General features: G+C 43.1%; 1 protein-coding gene across 4 annotated transcripts in view; it reads left to right on the top strand.

Moving 5' to 3' along the window:
* The window catches only part of UTRN (utrophin), a 584696-nt gene that overhangs the window by 454078 nt on the left and 112569 nt on the right, over positions 1–18049 (top strand). For 3 of the 4 annotated variants that reach the window (XM_054999201.1, XM_054999369.1, XM_054999288.1), the window contains exon 62: positions 15850–16051. In XM_054999201.1, the coding sequence (XP_054855176.1) occupies positions 15850–16051 (202 nt within the window). Of the gene's footprint in view, positions 1–15849; positions 16052–18049 lie in introns of those variants that run through there. The other variant, XR_008598285.1, reaches the window with a different exon arrangement.

Below are 18049 nucleotides of genomic sequence, written 5' to 3' on the forward strand. Positions count from 1 at the left end.
AAACTAATTTTTATTATGATTGCCTTTCATGTCATGCTCATTGGGCAAAAACTTGCAAATTATAGGTAGTTTGGATCTGTGTTTGTGCAAAAATGCATTGGCTCAAGCTTGCTGTCAGAACCAAGACTGTTGAAATATAATTGAGCCAAGGAATAGAAAATCTTGAACAACTTCAATTTCCTCATTGTCAGCTTTAAAATTGTGTAGTTCCTTGGTAGTCATTACTTTTGTCTTCTTGATGTTAAGTTGTAATCCTGCTTTGGAGCTTTCTCCTTTAACCTTCATCAGTAGTCATTTCAAGTCTTCACTATTTTCTGCTAGTGATGTGGTGTCATCTGCATATCTCAAATTGTTAATGTTCCTCCCACCAATTTTCACTCCACCTTCTTCTAGATCTAATCCAGTACATCCTTACACACACACACACACACACACACAAATCAACACATGGGAACCTCTCTCTCTGTGCAATCAAATATTAATTTTCAAATAAATTTGCTTGGTGGAGTTCTGAGATCTGGAATATGTTTTGTTTTCCGTATTTGTTGACATATTCTTGTTAAGATTCTGATGGACTCATTTCTGTGGCTTGAAATAGCTCTATTGGTATTCCATCTACTCCAGGTGCTTTGTTTCATAGAATCATAGAATCATAGAGTTGGAAGGGGCCATACAGACCATCTAGTCCAACCCCCTGCCCAGTGCAGGGTCAGCCTAAAGCATCTCTGACAAATATTCATCCAGCGTCTTCTTGAAAACTGCCAGTTTCTCTCAATTGCTTTGAGTGCAGCTTTTACCTCACTTTCTAGGATTTCTGGTTCTTCATCAAAAGATTCTTCGTCAAAAGTATCTGTCATTCTTCCATCTCTTTTGTATAGTTCCTCAGTGTATTGTTTCCATCTTTCCTTTATTTTGTCCTGATCGGATACTGTATTTCCATGTTGATCTTTTAGCATCCCAAGCCGTGGCTTGAATTTCCCTTTGATTTCTCGGATCTTTTGGAACAAATCTCTTGTTCTTCCTTTTTTGTTGTTCTCCTCTATTTCTTTGCACTGATTATTATAATAGATTTCCTTGTCTCCATGTGCAAGTTGCTGAAAAGCTGCATTTAGACTTTTGACCCTATTTCTGTTGCCTTTTGTTTTTGCTTGTCATCTGTCTTTAGCAATTTTAAGAGTTTCCTCAGACATCCATTTAGGCTTCTCCTTTCTTTTGGCTACAGGGATAGTCTTTGCACATTCTTCCTTGATAATATCTCTAGTTTCAGCCCATAATTCTTCTGGCTCATGATCAGTTAAACTTAGTATTGCAAATCTGTTCCTTACCTGGTCTTTAAATTCTTCAGGAATATTATTTAGATTGTATTTTGGCACTATGATTCTTTTAGTGTTTCTCTTCAGCTTTATTCTAATTTTTGATATTAACAACTCATGATCTGTATTGCAATCAGCTCCTGGTCTTGTTTTAGCTGAGAGAATAGAGCTTCTCCATCTACTGCTTCCAATTATGTAATCTATTTGGTTCCTGTATTGGTCACCTGGTGATTTCCACGTATACAGTTGTCTTTTTGGTTGCCTGAAGCATGTATTAGCAATGAACAGGTTGTTGGCCTCACAAAATTCTATGAGCCGCTCTCCTGCTTCATTTCGTGATCCTAATCCAAATTTTCCAACTATGTTTGATTCTGCTTTATCACCCACTTTTGCATTCCAGTCGCCTATGATTATCAGCATATCTTGTTTAGGTGTGTGGTCAATTTCTTCTTGGACACTTGCATAAAAGTTTTCTGTTTCTTCCTCTTCAGCAGCCGTAGTTGGAGCATAAACTTGAATGATGGTTATGTTAACAGGCTTTCCCTGAAGTCTGATTGATATTACTCGGTCAGACCTTGAGTTGTAGCTCTTGACTGCTTGTGCTATGTCTCGCCTCACTATTAGAGCAACACCGTTTCTTTTGAGTTCATTTCTGCAGTAAAACACTTTGTGATTTTCTGACTGAAAATGTCCTGAGTCGGTCCACATTAGTTCACTCACCCCTAGGACTGCAATGTTTAAACGTTCCATTTCTTGTTTTACAATTTCTAGCTTACCTGGTTTCATACTTCTCACGTTCCATGTTCCTATTATGTGTGTCGCACAGCTTTGAATGTTCCTTTTGCATCTATTCACGTCCGCAACTAGATGTCCTTTCGGCTTTAATCCAGTTCCATCATTAAGAATAGTGCTATTCGTACTTGTCCTCGGCTCTTCCCCAGTAGCCAATTGAGTGCCGTCCAACCTGGGGGTCCTGTCTTCTAGCACTATATCTTTTTTAATTTTGGACTGTCTCGTCATAGGGTTTTCAAGGTAGGGGTTAGCAGAAGTGGTTTACCATTGCCTTCTTCCGCCTCGCAGTACTCAAGTAGTACTAACGAGGGTTAGTTGAAGTGACACTGCCGTTGTCTGTGAGAGATCCTCCGCCAGTGTTACCTTCTACTACTGCTGCTGCCCAGTAGCTAACCTTCACGGATTCCTCCACTCCCATCACCATTGGAACATTCAGTTCTCTTCTGCTGATGTGACCGTTGAATCTTGAAGGGGGTGGATACATCTTAGTCTGGTATCTCAGTTTTGACCATTCCGCCTTGACTGACTCTTCCAGAAGTTTAGACTCTTGACCAAGCCTGTGCTCCTGGTGGTGCTGCTCTCAGCTTCACTGACACACTCAAACCCCCTCACCGTGTTAAGGTGTGTATCCAAGAAGGGGAGGTTATTAGTAGCACCTTTATTTTTACTCCTGCTTTCCCATAAACCTCAGTATCTGCATGTTCACAATCCAGCTGAACTTGCTGGAAATATCTGTAATACTGCCGATGTGCAGAATGACTACAGGTTACTCAGCTGAAAGAATCCTATTTGGAGGTCTGTCTCTCCAGATTCAAACAGTGTTTTCTTTTAATCCCTATGGGACCAAAATAATCCCATAATCCCTATGGTACCGAAATGCAATCTTCCATGTATACTTTTTTATTTTTAAACCTCTTGGAAAGTAAAATGCCCTTTGAAGTACAGAACTCTGTTAAATTAGATGTGAACTGAAGTTACCAAATTCATAATTCAACGTCATATAATTCTTGCAAAAACACATTTTTCAATGTTAAAAGCAAACTACCCAACATATTTTAATGGGTTTTCCTTACTTCCCTAAATTAATTGACGCTTTGTGTATGTGTGTATATTTGTGTATTTGTATATATGTGAAGTGCTGTCGGTCATAGCCGACTTACGGTGGTAAGGGCAAGGCAGGAGACTAACAGAAGTGGTTTACCATTGCCTGCCTCTGTGTAGTGACACTTGTCTTTCCTGGTGGTCATTCATACAAGTACTAACCAGGGCTGACCCTGCTTAGCTTCTTAATCTCAGCCATCCAAGTGAGGGTCATCTTTCTCTTAGGGTTGAATAAGTATTTCACAGTATGTCATCAGAGGGAAACCAAAGCTTATTGAAAACTCTTAAATGTTGTTGCTTTTTATTTTTTGTAGATAAATATAAGATGTACCTGTTACAACGTTTTCTTAAGCGCTACCCAAGCCAAGCTGTCATGTAACTTTTATTTATTTGTTTGTTTATTATGCTATTTATAGTCCACCTTTCTCACTGAGACTCAAGGCAGATTATACAATGTAGGTCAATACAATAAATGGCTGGGACATTCAGTGAACGTTCAATACTATCATAGGATTGGAAGGGATGTCCAGGGTCATCTAGTCCAACCCCCTGCAAGAAATTCACAACTACCTCATCTGCTCCATTCACAACTACCTCCCCAGTGACCCCTGCTCCATCCCTAGAAGATGGCAAAACACTGTCGGGATCCCTAACCAAACTGGCCTGGGGAAAATTGCTTCCTGACTCCAAAGTGGTGATCAACATTACCCTTGGCATATAAAAAGGGACCATGAGAACTAAGCACTGATGTAACCTTTCCTGCCCTCCACCTCATGATCTTCCTAGGTTCACAGAATTAGCACTGCTGTCAGATGGCCATCAAGCCTCTGCTTAAAAACCTCCAAAGAAAGAGAGCCCACCACCTCCTAAGGAAGCCTGTTCCATGGAGGGACCACTCTGTCAGGAAGTTCTTCCGAATTTTTAACTGAAAACTCTTTTGATTTAATTTCAACCCACTGGTTCTGGTCTGACCTTCTGTAGCAGTGGAAAACAACTCCATGCCATCCTCTATATGACAGCCCTTCAAGTACTTGAAGATGGTTATCATATCATCTCTCAGTTGCCTCCTCTGCAGGCTAATTCCAGTTGGAATTAGCTGGCTAATTCTAGAGCTCCTTCAACCTTTCCTCATAGGACTTGGTCTCCAGACCCCTCGTCATCTTTGTTGCCCTTCTCTGGACGCGTTCCACCTTATCCATATCCTTCTAAAATTGTGGTGCCCAAAACTACACACAATACTCGAAGTGATGTCTAATCAGAGCAGAGTACAGTGATACCATCACTTTGTGTGATCTGGACACTATGTTTCTGTTGATACAGCCCAAAATTGCATTTGCCTTTTTAGCTACCACATCACACTGCTTATTCATGTTCAGTGTATGGTTTACTAAGACTCTTAGATCCTTTTTGCACATACTACTGCCCAGACAAGTCTCCCCCATCCTATAATTATCCATTTGATTTTTCCTACCTAAATGCAGAACTTTGCATTTATCTCTGTTGAAATTCATTTTATTTGTTTTAGCCCAGTTTTCCAGCCTGTCAAGATCATCCTGTATCTTGACTCTGTCTTCTATCGTATTTGCTACCCCTCTCAATTTAGTATCATCTGCAAATTTAATAAGTATCCCCTCTATTCCTTCATCTAAATCATTTATAAAAATGTTGAACAGAGCAGGTCCCAGGTCCGATCCCCAAGACACTTCACTTGTCACTCTTCTCCAAGAGGATGAGGAACCATTGGCTGTGATCTGTCAACCAGTTACAGATCCACCTAACAGTAATAGAATCCAAACCACATTTTACCAACTTGTTAATAGAGAACACAGTAGGGCAGGGATTGCAGAAATCTGAAAACAGAATACAATAGGATAAGGATTGCAGAAATCTGAAAACAAGCAGAAATCTGATGCAGAGCTGAAAACAGCGTTGAAAACAAATCATAAGCAAATTGAAATGAAATATTCATGACATGGAACTGTCCAGTAGAAACAATTACAGTAACAGACATTGCACCGACCTGTAGTCTACAGTCCCTGCCCCATTCCAGCACATATAAAAGAGAAAATGATTTCTTAATATTTAAATGCAGATAGCTTATAAAAATGTCAGTCTATGTAACACTTCAGAAAGGCTAATGCACTAAGGCAAAGAGAGTGTCAGATTGAATCACTTGGAATAGAGAGTCGTCATCTGACTGTTAGATGTGACAAATTATTTTCACAGTTTAACAGAGGCAAACTGTGAAGACTTTCTGGGAGGAAACTGCAAGGGCAAATCTGAAGTTAGAATCTCAGTGCCTCTGTTAACATCATGTTCTTCAGCAGAATGCCTTTTGAGTTGTAAGTGTGAAAACCATTAAGTATTTCCCACCCAGCTAGACTAGCAAGTAAAAGCTTGGAAATAGGAAATAGCAAAAACTTCAGCAAATGTTTGTGCAGAATTGTGTAAAATTTCCAATATAACAAATGTCTTCTTCTGTACTCAAGAGGAATTATTCTCATAATAATCAAACAGTGATCGGTCTACCATTTCACAGAACTGACTCGGCACTCTGCAACATCTAGAAATCAGCACTGCCAAACAATAAACCGTAGGATGGATGCCATGTGAAGGGATTCATGGCCTGCTGTAATAAGTTGAAACAATGTTGGACTAAGTTGCAACAGTGTCCCTTGCTTCAGTTTGGTTTGGGTGGAATAGATGTTATTTATTAATGTTGTATTGGTCCGCTGCCTTCACTTTGGTTTCAGAGGGATTCCATTCCCATGCTTCAGTTTGGTTCTAATGGGGTTTCTCTGGAGTGAGCTCAGGTTGCATGTGGGAGTGTGCCTTGGCCATGGCAGCCTTGTCCCAGTGTGATTCTGCAATGGGAGTCAGCTTTGACTTTTTTCCCATAGGAAACAGTGATGTGGCAAGGGGCACCTTGTTCAAGGATTCATAGAATTGGTCCCCAGGGTCCAATCTTCCTGAAATTTGGGAGGGGGGATAATTAGAGGATAGTCAGGAGTAGATCCCCTGAAAATCTGGTGAAGTTTGCAGGAAAAATGCCACCCCTAAGGAATAATGGAGAGTATGTAGGGGCACCTTCTTTGGGGACCATAAAATTGGTCCCTGATTCCCACACTTCTTGAATCTTGGGATATCCTTAGAGGGAAGTTGGGAGTAGATTTCCTCAAAATTTGGTGGTTTGGTTGAGAAATGACCCCTCCAGGCCACTGTATATCTCCCAGAGCGATTTTCCCCATAGAAAACAAAGGCTGAATTTTTTGGAAACACACAAACTGAACTACAGAATCAATTCAGAATTCAGGGAGTTCTGAATTTTTCTCAGATTCAGTGAAAAAAATGGAGTTACTGAATTTGGGGGGGTGCACACCCCTAGTTAACACCTTTCCTTTGATGAAGTGAGCTTTGACTCACAAAAGCTGGAAATTTGGTCTTTAACCCTCCCAAGGGGGAAAAAAACAATTACACTACTTTGGAATTGGGGGTCAAAATGATCCCAACTTACAACTCAAAAAATGGAAACCTCATAGCTTTCTCAATCATGGCATTAGCTACTAAGGAAAAAAAACAGGCCTCAAGAATAGCTTTCTTCAGCAATGCAGGACAAAGAAGTGTAAAATCTGGAATCAGGGTCAAAAATACCCCTCACTGAAAATATCAAATCCTCACAGAAATGTAAATGGGATAAAATTGACCCTTTTAAACTCTGGGCAATCATTTTTAACTGTTATAATATTGAAATTAGCACCATGTGGGTCTTGCCCACAGTTTCCACCATGTGCGACTTGCCCACCGTTGCAATCATGTGGCCAACTCATACCTGGTGGCAACAGATGTGAAGGGAAATCTGAAGAGGTTCATATGATGCCTGCAAACATGCCCAGGTTTGTCTTGTGGGGGTTAGAATGACCCCAGTTTCCAAAAATGCAATACAGTTCAATTTGAGCTTTTCCATGAGGATTTGGATATAAGGGATGCTTTGAGGAAGCTCAAACACAGGGCTTTAACTTGCTTCTATTATATACACAACAGTTCAGGTTGCAAACAGTGGTTTCCATGGGGGTCATTGGAACCCCCAATTCCAAAAGTAGTGTAAATCTCCAAAGCCAAAAGTGTGATTTTTTTGCACAACAAATATCTTTGGATATAAATTATGGAGAGAAATTTTACTTTTCACTATTTGCTCCACCTTCCTATAAAATAATAGGTGTTGGTCCATCTATTTATGCATGAAAACAGTACTAAAATCATTTTTCAATATTTGTTGGAGGTCACTAGAACTCCCATTTACAATTATGCAAAGTACTTTCACTTTCAAGCCAAGTCTGTTGGGGGGCCAGAATGACCCCCTTTACACTTTTGATGAACCTCAAACTTTAAAAAAGAAAGGAAGTGTGGAGGGAAGAGAGGGACGTCAGGGCATTGGAGTCCATTGAGGAGAAAGCATAACAGGAGATTGGTGCACGTAGAAAGTTTTAAATGAGTAAACCAATTTTTTCAATGACTTCTGGGGTCAAAATAACTGCCATTTCCTTGGGAGGGTTTTGGCATTACTGAATTCAAATTTTGATCTGTTGCTACAGCAGCAGGAATAGCACAGAAGCCTCTGCACATGCCTGAAGTCTTGTGGCTAGAATAGGGCATTTGAGGCTGACAGAAACGAAGGCTGGTTACAGCAAGCTAAGCCATGCTGAGATTTGTGGATACTTATTCGTACTGGACAGAAAGAACCTTACAGCTCTTTGAGTATTATGTGCTACACAGAATCAGTGATGAAGTCAAAATAATATATATCAATGTGCAAATAAAGTTTAACTTTTTATAGATTTCAAAACTTGTCAGAAATCCATATTACCAAATTTTATTTCCACAAAGGTAACAGCTTCTTGAAACAGAAAAGAGTTTATCTGAAAGATGAGAAATAGTCGGCTTCTTGGAGATATTCTAGGGAAAAAATAAGCTTGCAGAAATAGCTACATGAAGTTAGAAGTCGAGTTTAACATTTTTCTTAATAGGCCACTTTCTCTGTGGCCTTATTTCCTCATTCACAGAACAGAGTTTTGCAACAGTAGCCCTTCAACTTTGCATCAGAATCTTGTAATGGCGGAACTACGTTGCATAAAAACTGTTTTTGCGTTCCTCAACTGCTGATTTATAACAGAAAGGATAATGAAATCTTTCTTTTTGCTTTAGTCTGAGGAATACGTCCTCAGCATTTTTAGAAAAGGTTGTCCTTGAGCTCATCAGCCTGTCAAGCCATTGGCATCCAGGCATGCTGTCATCATCTGCTAAAGCAATAAAAAGACAAAGGGTATATGTTACTTTGCCTGTCTGAACTACTTCCATCTAAAGACAGGCAGCTAACTGAGCAACACTTGAAGATAAGGGATTTACACAGCAATCCTAAACAGAGTTATTCCAGTCAAGGCCCACTGAAATCATTGAGCTTAGAACGGAGTAACTGTTTAGGATTGCACTGTTAATGTGGATGTTCACTGTTTAGTATCAAATTTATACTCTATATATCCTATTGTGCTGCTGCTTGCTGTTTAAAATAACAGAGAATGACAAGTTATACATTAAGTCCTGTCTGATCTCTTTAGATATCATCCGTGGAAATTAATTTAGATTACATTTAGCTGTTAGATAGTTATCAGATTGTAAAGTGCATTATTTCTTTTTCATGCCCTGATCCTTAATTAGAATATGATAATTTAATCTGAGGTTAGAAGCTGAATTTAACTACCATATTGAAAGCTAGTATAAACTCCCAATTCAGGTGTTACTGGCTGGTCTAGATCAAAGTGAATTAACTGCTGCAGGCTTTAATTGTGTATGTTTCTAGCTGACTTTACTTGGGCCAGCAGTTGGGCACGATCCAAAAAAAAAATTACCGATCAAGCCATTCGTGGATCTGGGCCGCCGCCGAACCCAGGTCACTGATTCTAACCGATCAAGTCCCGTTTCCGATCCAGAATCAGGAATCAGGGAGGCCAAAGCGGGAGGTGCCCCGCTGTTTCCAGCGATATAGGAATGGTGGTTGGTGGCAGCGGCCACCAGGCCCGGCGGGCACGGGGAGGAGGTGATGAGCCGCCTCCCCTCAGGGAGGGAGGGGACATTCACACACACACACACACTTAGAGCAGGGGGGGAGTTTTTAACCCGGCAACGAGCTGCCTCCCCTCAGGGAGGGGACATTCACACCAGGGCTGGATCTACGGTTGCCAGCACCCAGGGCAACCGTAGTCAGGCTCTTGTGCGTGCCCACTCCTGGGTCGCGCCCCCCACCCACCCACACAGCAAACCGGCTGTCCCGGTGCGCTGCGGAACTGGCAGCAGCATGAGTGGCTCGGAGGCTGCCTACGCCATTCACCTGCCCCGCAAGACAAGGGGTGGCCGGCTTGCCCGCGCGCCCCTTGTCCTGGGGAAAGGCGAACGGCGCAGGCGGCCTCTCAGCCTCCCGCGCTGCCTTTTGCCTTTCCCCAGGACAAGGGGCGGCCAGCTTGCTCGCACGCCCCTTGTCCTGGGGAAAGACGAACGGCGCAGGCGGCCTCCCAGCCACCTGCGCTGCCTTTTCCTTTTCCTGCAACCCGGCTGCGCCTTGTCCTGCGGGAAAGGCAAAAGGCAGCGTGGGTGGCTGGGAGGCTGCCCGCGCCATTCAACTTTCCCCAGGCGCGCTCCTGGGGCTGGCAACTGCACCCGGTGCTCCCTCTTTGGCGGTGCTGGGGGCAGACTACCCCCCTGCCCCCCACCATCGATCCGGCCCTGATTCACACACACACACTTAGAGCAGAGGGGGGATCTATCCCTGCCTCTCCAAATAGAGACACCCCGTCAACATGTTTCAGCCAGCTTTTAAAAATAAGCAGGGACAGAATCCTCCATTCCTCCCCACCTGATTTTAAAAGCAAGCAGCCAGTCTTCAAAAAGCATATTTTAAACACACAGAGAGAACTGTGAATGAAGTTTTCTCACAAAATACAGTGTTTTAAAAGCAGGTTAAAAACAGAGAGTGACAGACAGAAAAACACCCATTCCTCCTACAAAGCCCTGTTTTTTTAAAAAGCAAAAAACCTTTGTGCCCATGGCTTCAGAACACCCCCTTCCCCCTCCCTCCCCTAGGTTGCTGCTCCGTGGTTGGAAGGAAGCCTGCTAATCAAGGAAAGCTGGGCTTCTATTCGGTTTTCCAGAGTGATAGATGGAGGGCAAACACAGCTCAGGCATTTCCCTGGCTCCGTTGCTAGGGGAATAGATTATTGGCGCCTGAGTGTCTGGCTTTCCAATTAGATCACGATGGGCCCCCCCCCCCCCGATCAAGCCCCCCCCCCCCGAACTCTGGATCGGTCACCGTGGACGGAACCGATTAGCTGAGTCCCGATGGCGCAAACGCCATTATCGGGGGGTTTTTCACATCGTGATTCCGATCGTGCCTGTCTCTAGTTATCACCATGAACAACCAATTGAATTTTTTTCAGAGCTCTAGAAAAGAATCAATGTGCTGGAACTGCCCATGGTGAGATGCTTCCAAAGCATCTTCATTACTTTATTACTCTTAGGGTGTATTCAACCAATGTAGAACAAAGGACAGCAATTCTAACAGTGCTACAATTGGGTTGTCTTTCTCACAGTTTTTATCAACCAAAATTATCAGGCTTCTTTTGCATACTTTGAGACAATGGTGCTTTTGTACTGTGGTCCGAGGCATACTGCTGATAGATTGGTGTTTCTTACAGATCAGTTCTCTTTTTCAGTAACTGTATCATAATTGGATTTCATAGAATTTTAGCAGTGGAATGAGTTCTAGTCTGATTCTCCTCTATAAAACAAAAAAATCTACATGCACACTGATACCGAGAGAGCAGGTGTACAAAGAGAGCAGTTGCACTTCTGAAATTCTCTTATTTTCTTGCATGCCCAGGTCAAATGTAGTTTTATTTTATTTTATTTTGTTTATACTAAACTTTTCTCCCCAATGGGAATCCAGAGCAGCACACACCATTCTTTCCCATTTTTTCCGTACATTCTTTCCCATTTTTTCCGTACGGTTAGGCTGAGGATGTGAGACTGGCTCAAGGTTAACCAGAGGCATTCCATAGCATGGTGGGGATTCATACCTAGTCTCCCAGATCCCTGCCCTGTTCTAATCACTACACCATGCTGACTTTCATATGAAGCTGCCAGACTATTAGTCCACCTAGCTTAGTGCTGTCTACTCTGAATGGCAGCAGCACTCCATGGCAAAGACAGAACTTCTACAGTACTTGAGATCCTTTCAATTTGGAGATACTGTGATTTAATCCTGTGACCTTCTGCATACAAAGCATGCACTCTGCCTCAGAGATTCCTTTGTAGTGAGTTGGTTTTTGCTAGAGCTTTTTTCTGGGAAAAGAGGTGGTGGAACTCACTGAGTACCATATGGGTACCATGCTCCTGGGACTGTGTGATGACATTGTATCCAGAAAGTGACATCATCACAAAGGCCATAGCCACCCTGGGAGCACTTCCATGCTCCACAGGGGGCCTGATTTGGGACCACATCAGCCTGGAACACGCCACTGCCGCATGGGAGAGCACTCCTCTGCCCAGCAGCAGCCCAATCCTGGCTGTTTTGGGCTGCTATTGGTCCAAATCAGGCCTGAATCAGTCTGGCATCAGCCACTGACACATGGGGGACCCTCCCCCTCTGGGCAGCAGCCCAATCCTGACCCAAAATGGCCAAAATGGGCCTGAAATGGCCTGGATCAGTCCCGAATTGGCCTGGAATGTCCCACTGCCACACGGGAGAACCCTCCCCACCTGGCAGCGGCTTGATCTTGGCCATTTTGGGCCTGTTTTGGCCATTTTGTGCCAAAATAGGCCCCAAATGGCCCAGATCAAGCCATAATTGGCCTGGAACAGGCTGCTACCATGTTGGGAACCCTTCCCCACGTGGCAGTGGGGCCCCAAATGGCTGAAACAGGCCTGAAATGGCCAGGATTGGGCCCAGATTGTCTCAGCATGCTCCACTGCTGCACGAGGAAACCCACCTCTGCCCTGCAGTAGCCCAATCTTGTTTTTTTCGGGCTTGTTTGGCCATTTGGGCCCGAAATGGCCAAATACCCACCATGTGGGTTTTTTAAAGAGGTGCCAGGGCTGAAAAAAAGTCCTGGTTGTCGCCATGGTAGACAGATATCCACCATTTGAGCATCTAGATATAAATTAGATGCTTACCAGGCAAACAGCTTGAGATAACTCATGCAAACAAGCTAAGCAATAGAACAGAATGACTACCAGCCTCCTATTTGAGACCTTCCTACTCCAAATATGGTTGCCAAATAGCCCTGCATTTGCACAGAGAGTCCACGTTTCCAGGTCAGGAACGGTGCATTTACCAAAGGTGCAAAAGTGAAGAACTGAAAGAAGATTCCTCCTGTATTACTGTGCTCTCATTTTTACTATGACTATGAATACAGTAATAAGGATTTAAAAATCAGCCACTTGAGGCTTCCATAGGAAAATAGAATGTCACTTCTTCACATTCTTCATAGACATGCTGTATAGCATTCTATTTGTTGCAAGTGCAGCAGTGTTAGTGATAACGGTAATTTTTCCAGTAGTTATTCTGTGTCATTGTAATGTTTTTATTCCATTTGAATGCTGCAAAGCAATTTATAATTCATCCTAAAATTGTCATGTCCTATTTCCATTCAATGTGACATTTATAAAGTAACTGAACTACTGATTCTGCCTAAAAAAATGATTTGGAAAGAGTAAAATTTTAAAATAGAGGCTGAATTCAAGCATCATGAATAAACAATGGAAGCCTTCCATCTTACACCAGGAGCATTTGTGTCATGTCTGCATACCATTTATCCATGCCATTCATATGTTCTCTGTTCCCTGTATTGATTTGATCATACTGTGTATCCATATGCTCTCTTATTATGCTCATGTACTGTGACCATTATATTCATTCCATCTCGAGATTGCCTAAAAATGAAAGCAATAATGTTGAGACTGTTATCTCTGAAGCCTGCTTCCTGACCTTGTACTAAAGTGTAACTCTTCCCAAGAGACAGAGGGGAGTTGAATTCCTTGTAATCTCCTGGCTTTCTTTGGCCAGACAAAGCTATTGTGTTTCTCATGAGAATTGGGACTGTTGCGCCTTTTGCTAACTGCCCCAGGGGAGTGGGGAATCCTAATCCTTATATCAAAGTGCCTTAGTTTGTATTCTCATTCCTGCCAATTCCTATGCATCTTTGAAAGACCTGTGAACTTAATGGATCTCTAATAAAACCCTTTCAACCAAGACCCTGGACTACTTGCTGTGAAGGGTGTGATGATCTATCTGTCATGGACTGCCAATCCTAGAACTGACAATTTGGGCTTACATTTTGCCTCCACACACACCCACACCTCATGCCATGCTGAAATTGAAAGACTGTGTGCTTTAACCAACCAATTGTGTACTTCAGGAGTCCCCAATCTTTTTGAGCCTGCAGGCACATTGAAATTCTGACAAGGTGATAAACACAACTGTAAAATGGCTGCCACTGAAACTCAAAAAGGCCGATTTGACTGCAACCAATTTCTAAAAATGCTTGGTAGGCACCAAGAAAGTGTCCACGGGCACCATACTGGGACCCCCTGGTGTACTTTAGACTGTTTCTTGCCTACAAACATGGATTAAAAAATATGATTTCTGGTTTTGAAGAAATCACAGTTTGTTAAATGCCTAATTGTCATGACAGCTTATGATTTATTCTGAACTAGAAATTCTTCAGTGAGGCAAAGGGAGAAAAGAGCATACAAACCCCAGGACTTCTGTATTTTTCTTGATTATCTTAATTCATGCATAAGGTGAAAAAGGTGCCCAGAAACTGCCACTTTATGCAAAGTTTTCAACCATTTTTCATGAAAGATTTCTGTAGAGATTATTCAGTCATTTTCTGATTTAGATACATCTTTTCTGTTCCATGAAATGTATCTTTTCATTACTTAAAACTACTTGGGAAAATTCAGAATCAGCTATTTTCCTTCTGTTTCATTGTCTGGATGATAATTATTTTCTCAAAATCGCTATGATAACTGAACAACATTTTTTGAACTGGCACCCATTCTTGTTGCCATCCAAAAGAGAAGCAGAAATTTGAGTTTTCATGAGGGAATGTCTATCAGTGCTTATGAGCATGATTCTGTTACTGCTTTCTCTACTAGGTCATGAAATAATTTCAAATGATACAACATATCATTGAGGTCTTCCCTGAAAAACGTATAACTAATTTACAAACCTTTTCAAGACGTGTTGAGGAAAAGGTCTCAATCAGTTTGGAATGTTGGCGCCTGTACATTAATTATTATCATACTCCTTTAAAATTTAGTTTGGTGACATTTGCATTGAACATGGATGCTGAAGTACTATGGTTTAGACCAATGTATGCATTCGGGCAGAATAGAATATTTTTTAAAGAAAAGTGCACGCCCATTTTAGACGTTCTCATAATTTCAAAGCAATTATACAGTACAGGTTTAAAGAATTTCTGCACATACAACTAAAAAGAGGTGGCTCATGCAGGGAATCAGTGTTCTGAATGAAAGAAGAACTTCTGGGGAAATGATGCTTACTCATAATTAAGCTTAGCATTATAAACTGGACAGTTACAAACTTTGGCATGCATGCTTGTTAGGTTCAAATATGACTTTGCCATTACAGCTACATTATTGACTACCTGAGCTATAATTTCAGCCTTTTGTACTGCAAAATATTACATAATACAAGCAAGGGACTTCTCTCTGTCTCATAGCCCCTGCAGCTTCTATCCTTTCACTGCCTTCTAACCTCCCACCTTTCACAATTCCCTGTTAACCTGCCACTTTCCCTCCAGACTGTCCCTCTAGTCCCCATTTCCCATTTCTTTGGTCAGTTTTTCTTTCCTCCCTCCCTCCAGTCTGTCTTTGTTTTCTGTTCCTATGATCCTTCTTGTCTTTCCTACTTTCTCCCCCAACTCATCATTAAAGCAGCCATTTTAAATTGCCTAGGCAGCCACAGGACTCTGCTAGGGTTGCCAGGCGGGAGATTGAGATGCTTGCTCTTACCTCCTCTCCTTCCCTGGAGTTTCTTCTCATGTGTGCACACTCCTAGCCAGCGTGATGATGTTACTTCTGGGAAGTGATGTCATCACGCGGGTCAAAGGGCAGCCCGGGAGCGCTCCCACACTCGCCAAAGGACTGAATCTCCCCCTCATGGGGCCCAAAACGGGCCCACCCCCACTTACCCCACTGGCCAGGTAAGTGGGGGCAGGAGGAGGAGATGGGAGCAGGGGATTCCCCACCCCAGGTGGGGGAATGGCAAGCCTAGCCTCTGCAGTTGCCTAAGCAATCCAAAATGGCTGCCAACATCTCATGAGTTAATCTTGGGAGATTTCAGCATTTTAAAACTGTTTTGTTTTATTCATTTTTAAATTGAAGATTTTCTTCAAGTTCCCCCTCCCCCCAATTTGTAGAAATATCTGTACCTTCTTTACCTGTCCTACTGTTCAGATTTTTTGATCCACATTCTGGAACTGGGTTCAGAATTAGCTATATTAATACAAAACTTCACCAAAGTGAAATGCCATTTATTGATTGTATCTTCTCTGTTTTATTCCTTTGCTAGTGGACCTGTTGGACTTAAATGCAACAAATGAAGCTTTCATACAGCACAAGTTGTACCAAAATGACCAGCTACTCAGTGTTCAGGATGTGGTTAGCTGTCTCACTACAATTTACAGTGGGATGGAAGAGAAGCACAAAGAACTGGTGAATGTTCCACTCTGTGTCGATATGTGTCTCAATTGGCTTCTGAATGTTTATGATACGTAAGTATAGGGTGTCAGCATGAAATAGGCAATGTTCATGATCTTACAGAATCAACTGTGTGCACAATAATGTTTTTCTGTTGTCATACATGAGAAGGGGAAGAGCGCTAAACACTCTTCCTTTGTTAAAAGTCAAAACTAGAATGCCAATGTACGTTATGATTGCCTTTGGAGTGGAAAACTGTAATAGAAAAAATCCTGTTTGTTCCCCTTTAGAAGAAATGTGCTGGATTCAACAAACTATTAATGGAATGAGTTCATAGTGCATTCTCTCTCTTTCCCCAATAGTCCCTGGAGCTCCTATTACCACTCTGAACATCCTCCTAATAATTGGGGTCCCTCAGGAACCAAGTGGGATATAGTATGGGGTCTGCAATGGAAGGGAAATCAGCACAATTATAAGAGCTCTGTCCTTGTTCACAGAAGAGCTCACTCAAGAGGGGATGGGGCGATTTCTGCAGATCTCCTCTTTGAGCTGCAGCTCCCATTATCACATATTGCTGTGTTTCCAGAAGCCACTTTTGGGGGAGCTCAGTCTGTGAACTGTTCTTGGTTTACTGGTTCCAGCCTGTAATGTATATATTAAAAAAAGGTAAAGATACTCCCCTGTGCAAGCACCAAGTCATCATCATTATTTATTAAATTTATAGTTTGCCCTCCCCGTGGACGGGCTCAGGGCAGAATACAACCTACAGATAAAAACACATTGATAAAACAGTACATTAAATAATGATAAAAGCCAGATTTAACAGCATAAAAACAAACTCTGCACTATGTTCTGACTCTGCACTATGTCCCAGGATCACTTCACCCTTCCCTGCCAACCACAAGGGAAGAGGGGGTGGGGACGTGAGTCGGTGCGAGATGAGCCACCGTTCCTACATGGGGCAGATGACTCAGTATAGCCCTCCACTAATATGAGACAGGCAGGGAGGCCAATCAGTGGATCTGAGTACTGGCCTCAACCAAATGCCTGGCGGAACATCTCTGTCTTACAAGGCCGCCGGAAGGACACAAGGTCTTGGCAGGCCTGAGTACCCTCTAACAGAGAGTTCCACCGGGTTGGGGCCAGGACTGAAAATGCCCTGGCCCTGGTTGAGGCCAGTCGAGCCTCCCTAGGGCCAGGGACCACCAGTAGATGTTTTGCTGCTGATCTAAGCACTCTCTGGGGTACATATGGAGAGAGGCGGTCCCTCAGGTATGCCGGTTCCAGTCCGTTTAGGGCTTTATAAGTTAAAACCAAAACCTTGAACCTGATCTGGAACTTCACGGGAAGCCAGTGCAGCTGCTGCAAGGTTGGAATCACGTGTCCCATACGGTGTACCCGCTAGGACACGTGCAGCAGCATTCTGGACCCGCTGCAACTTCCGGGTCAGACACAAGGGAAGCCCTGTGTAGAGTGAGTTACAGTAGTCTAATCTGGAGTTGACCGTTGCATGGATCACCGTAGTTAGGTCATGGGTTGAAAGATAGGGGGCAAGTTGCCTGGCCTGCTGAAGGTGAAAAAAGGCAGACTGGGCAACTGCTGTGACCTGGGCCTCCATTGATACGGAGGAGTCCGTGTCACACCAAGACTCTTAACCTCCGGTATGGGCACAAGTGGCACCCCATCAAACGCTGGGAGCTGGATCCCCCTATTCACTGCACCATGGCCCAAGTACAGGACCTCCGCCTTCATAGGACCTTTGTCTTTGTCTTCAGTCTACTCTGCCACATCCAGCCAGACAGAGCCTCCAGGGCTCTATTTAGGGCACTAGGGGCAGAGCCAGGCCATCCATCCATCAGCAGATACAATTGGGTGTCATTACTAACCCATGGGGGGACGTCGCATCACGATGTTTTCTTGGCAGACCTTTTACGGGGTGGTTTGCCATTGCCTTCCCCAGTCATCTACACTTTACCCCCAGGAAACTGGGTACTCATTTTTCCAACCTTGGAAGCAGGGGCGGCAGGCCTATTGAGGCCAGGTAGGTGGTGGCCGCAGGCGCGGGGTGCCGG

The sequence above is a fragment of the Eublepharis macularius genome, chromosome 1 (assembly GCF_028583425.1).
Source record: "Eublepharis macularius isolate TG4126 chromosome 1, MPM_Emac_v1.0, whole genome shotgun sequence".
NCBI lineage: Eukaryota > Metazoa > Chordata > Lepidosauria > Squamata > Eublepharidae > Eublepharis > Eublepharis macularius.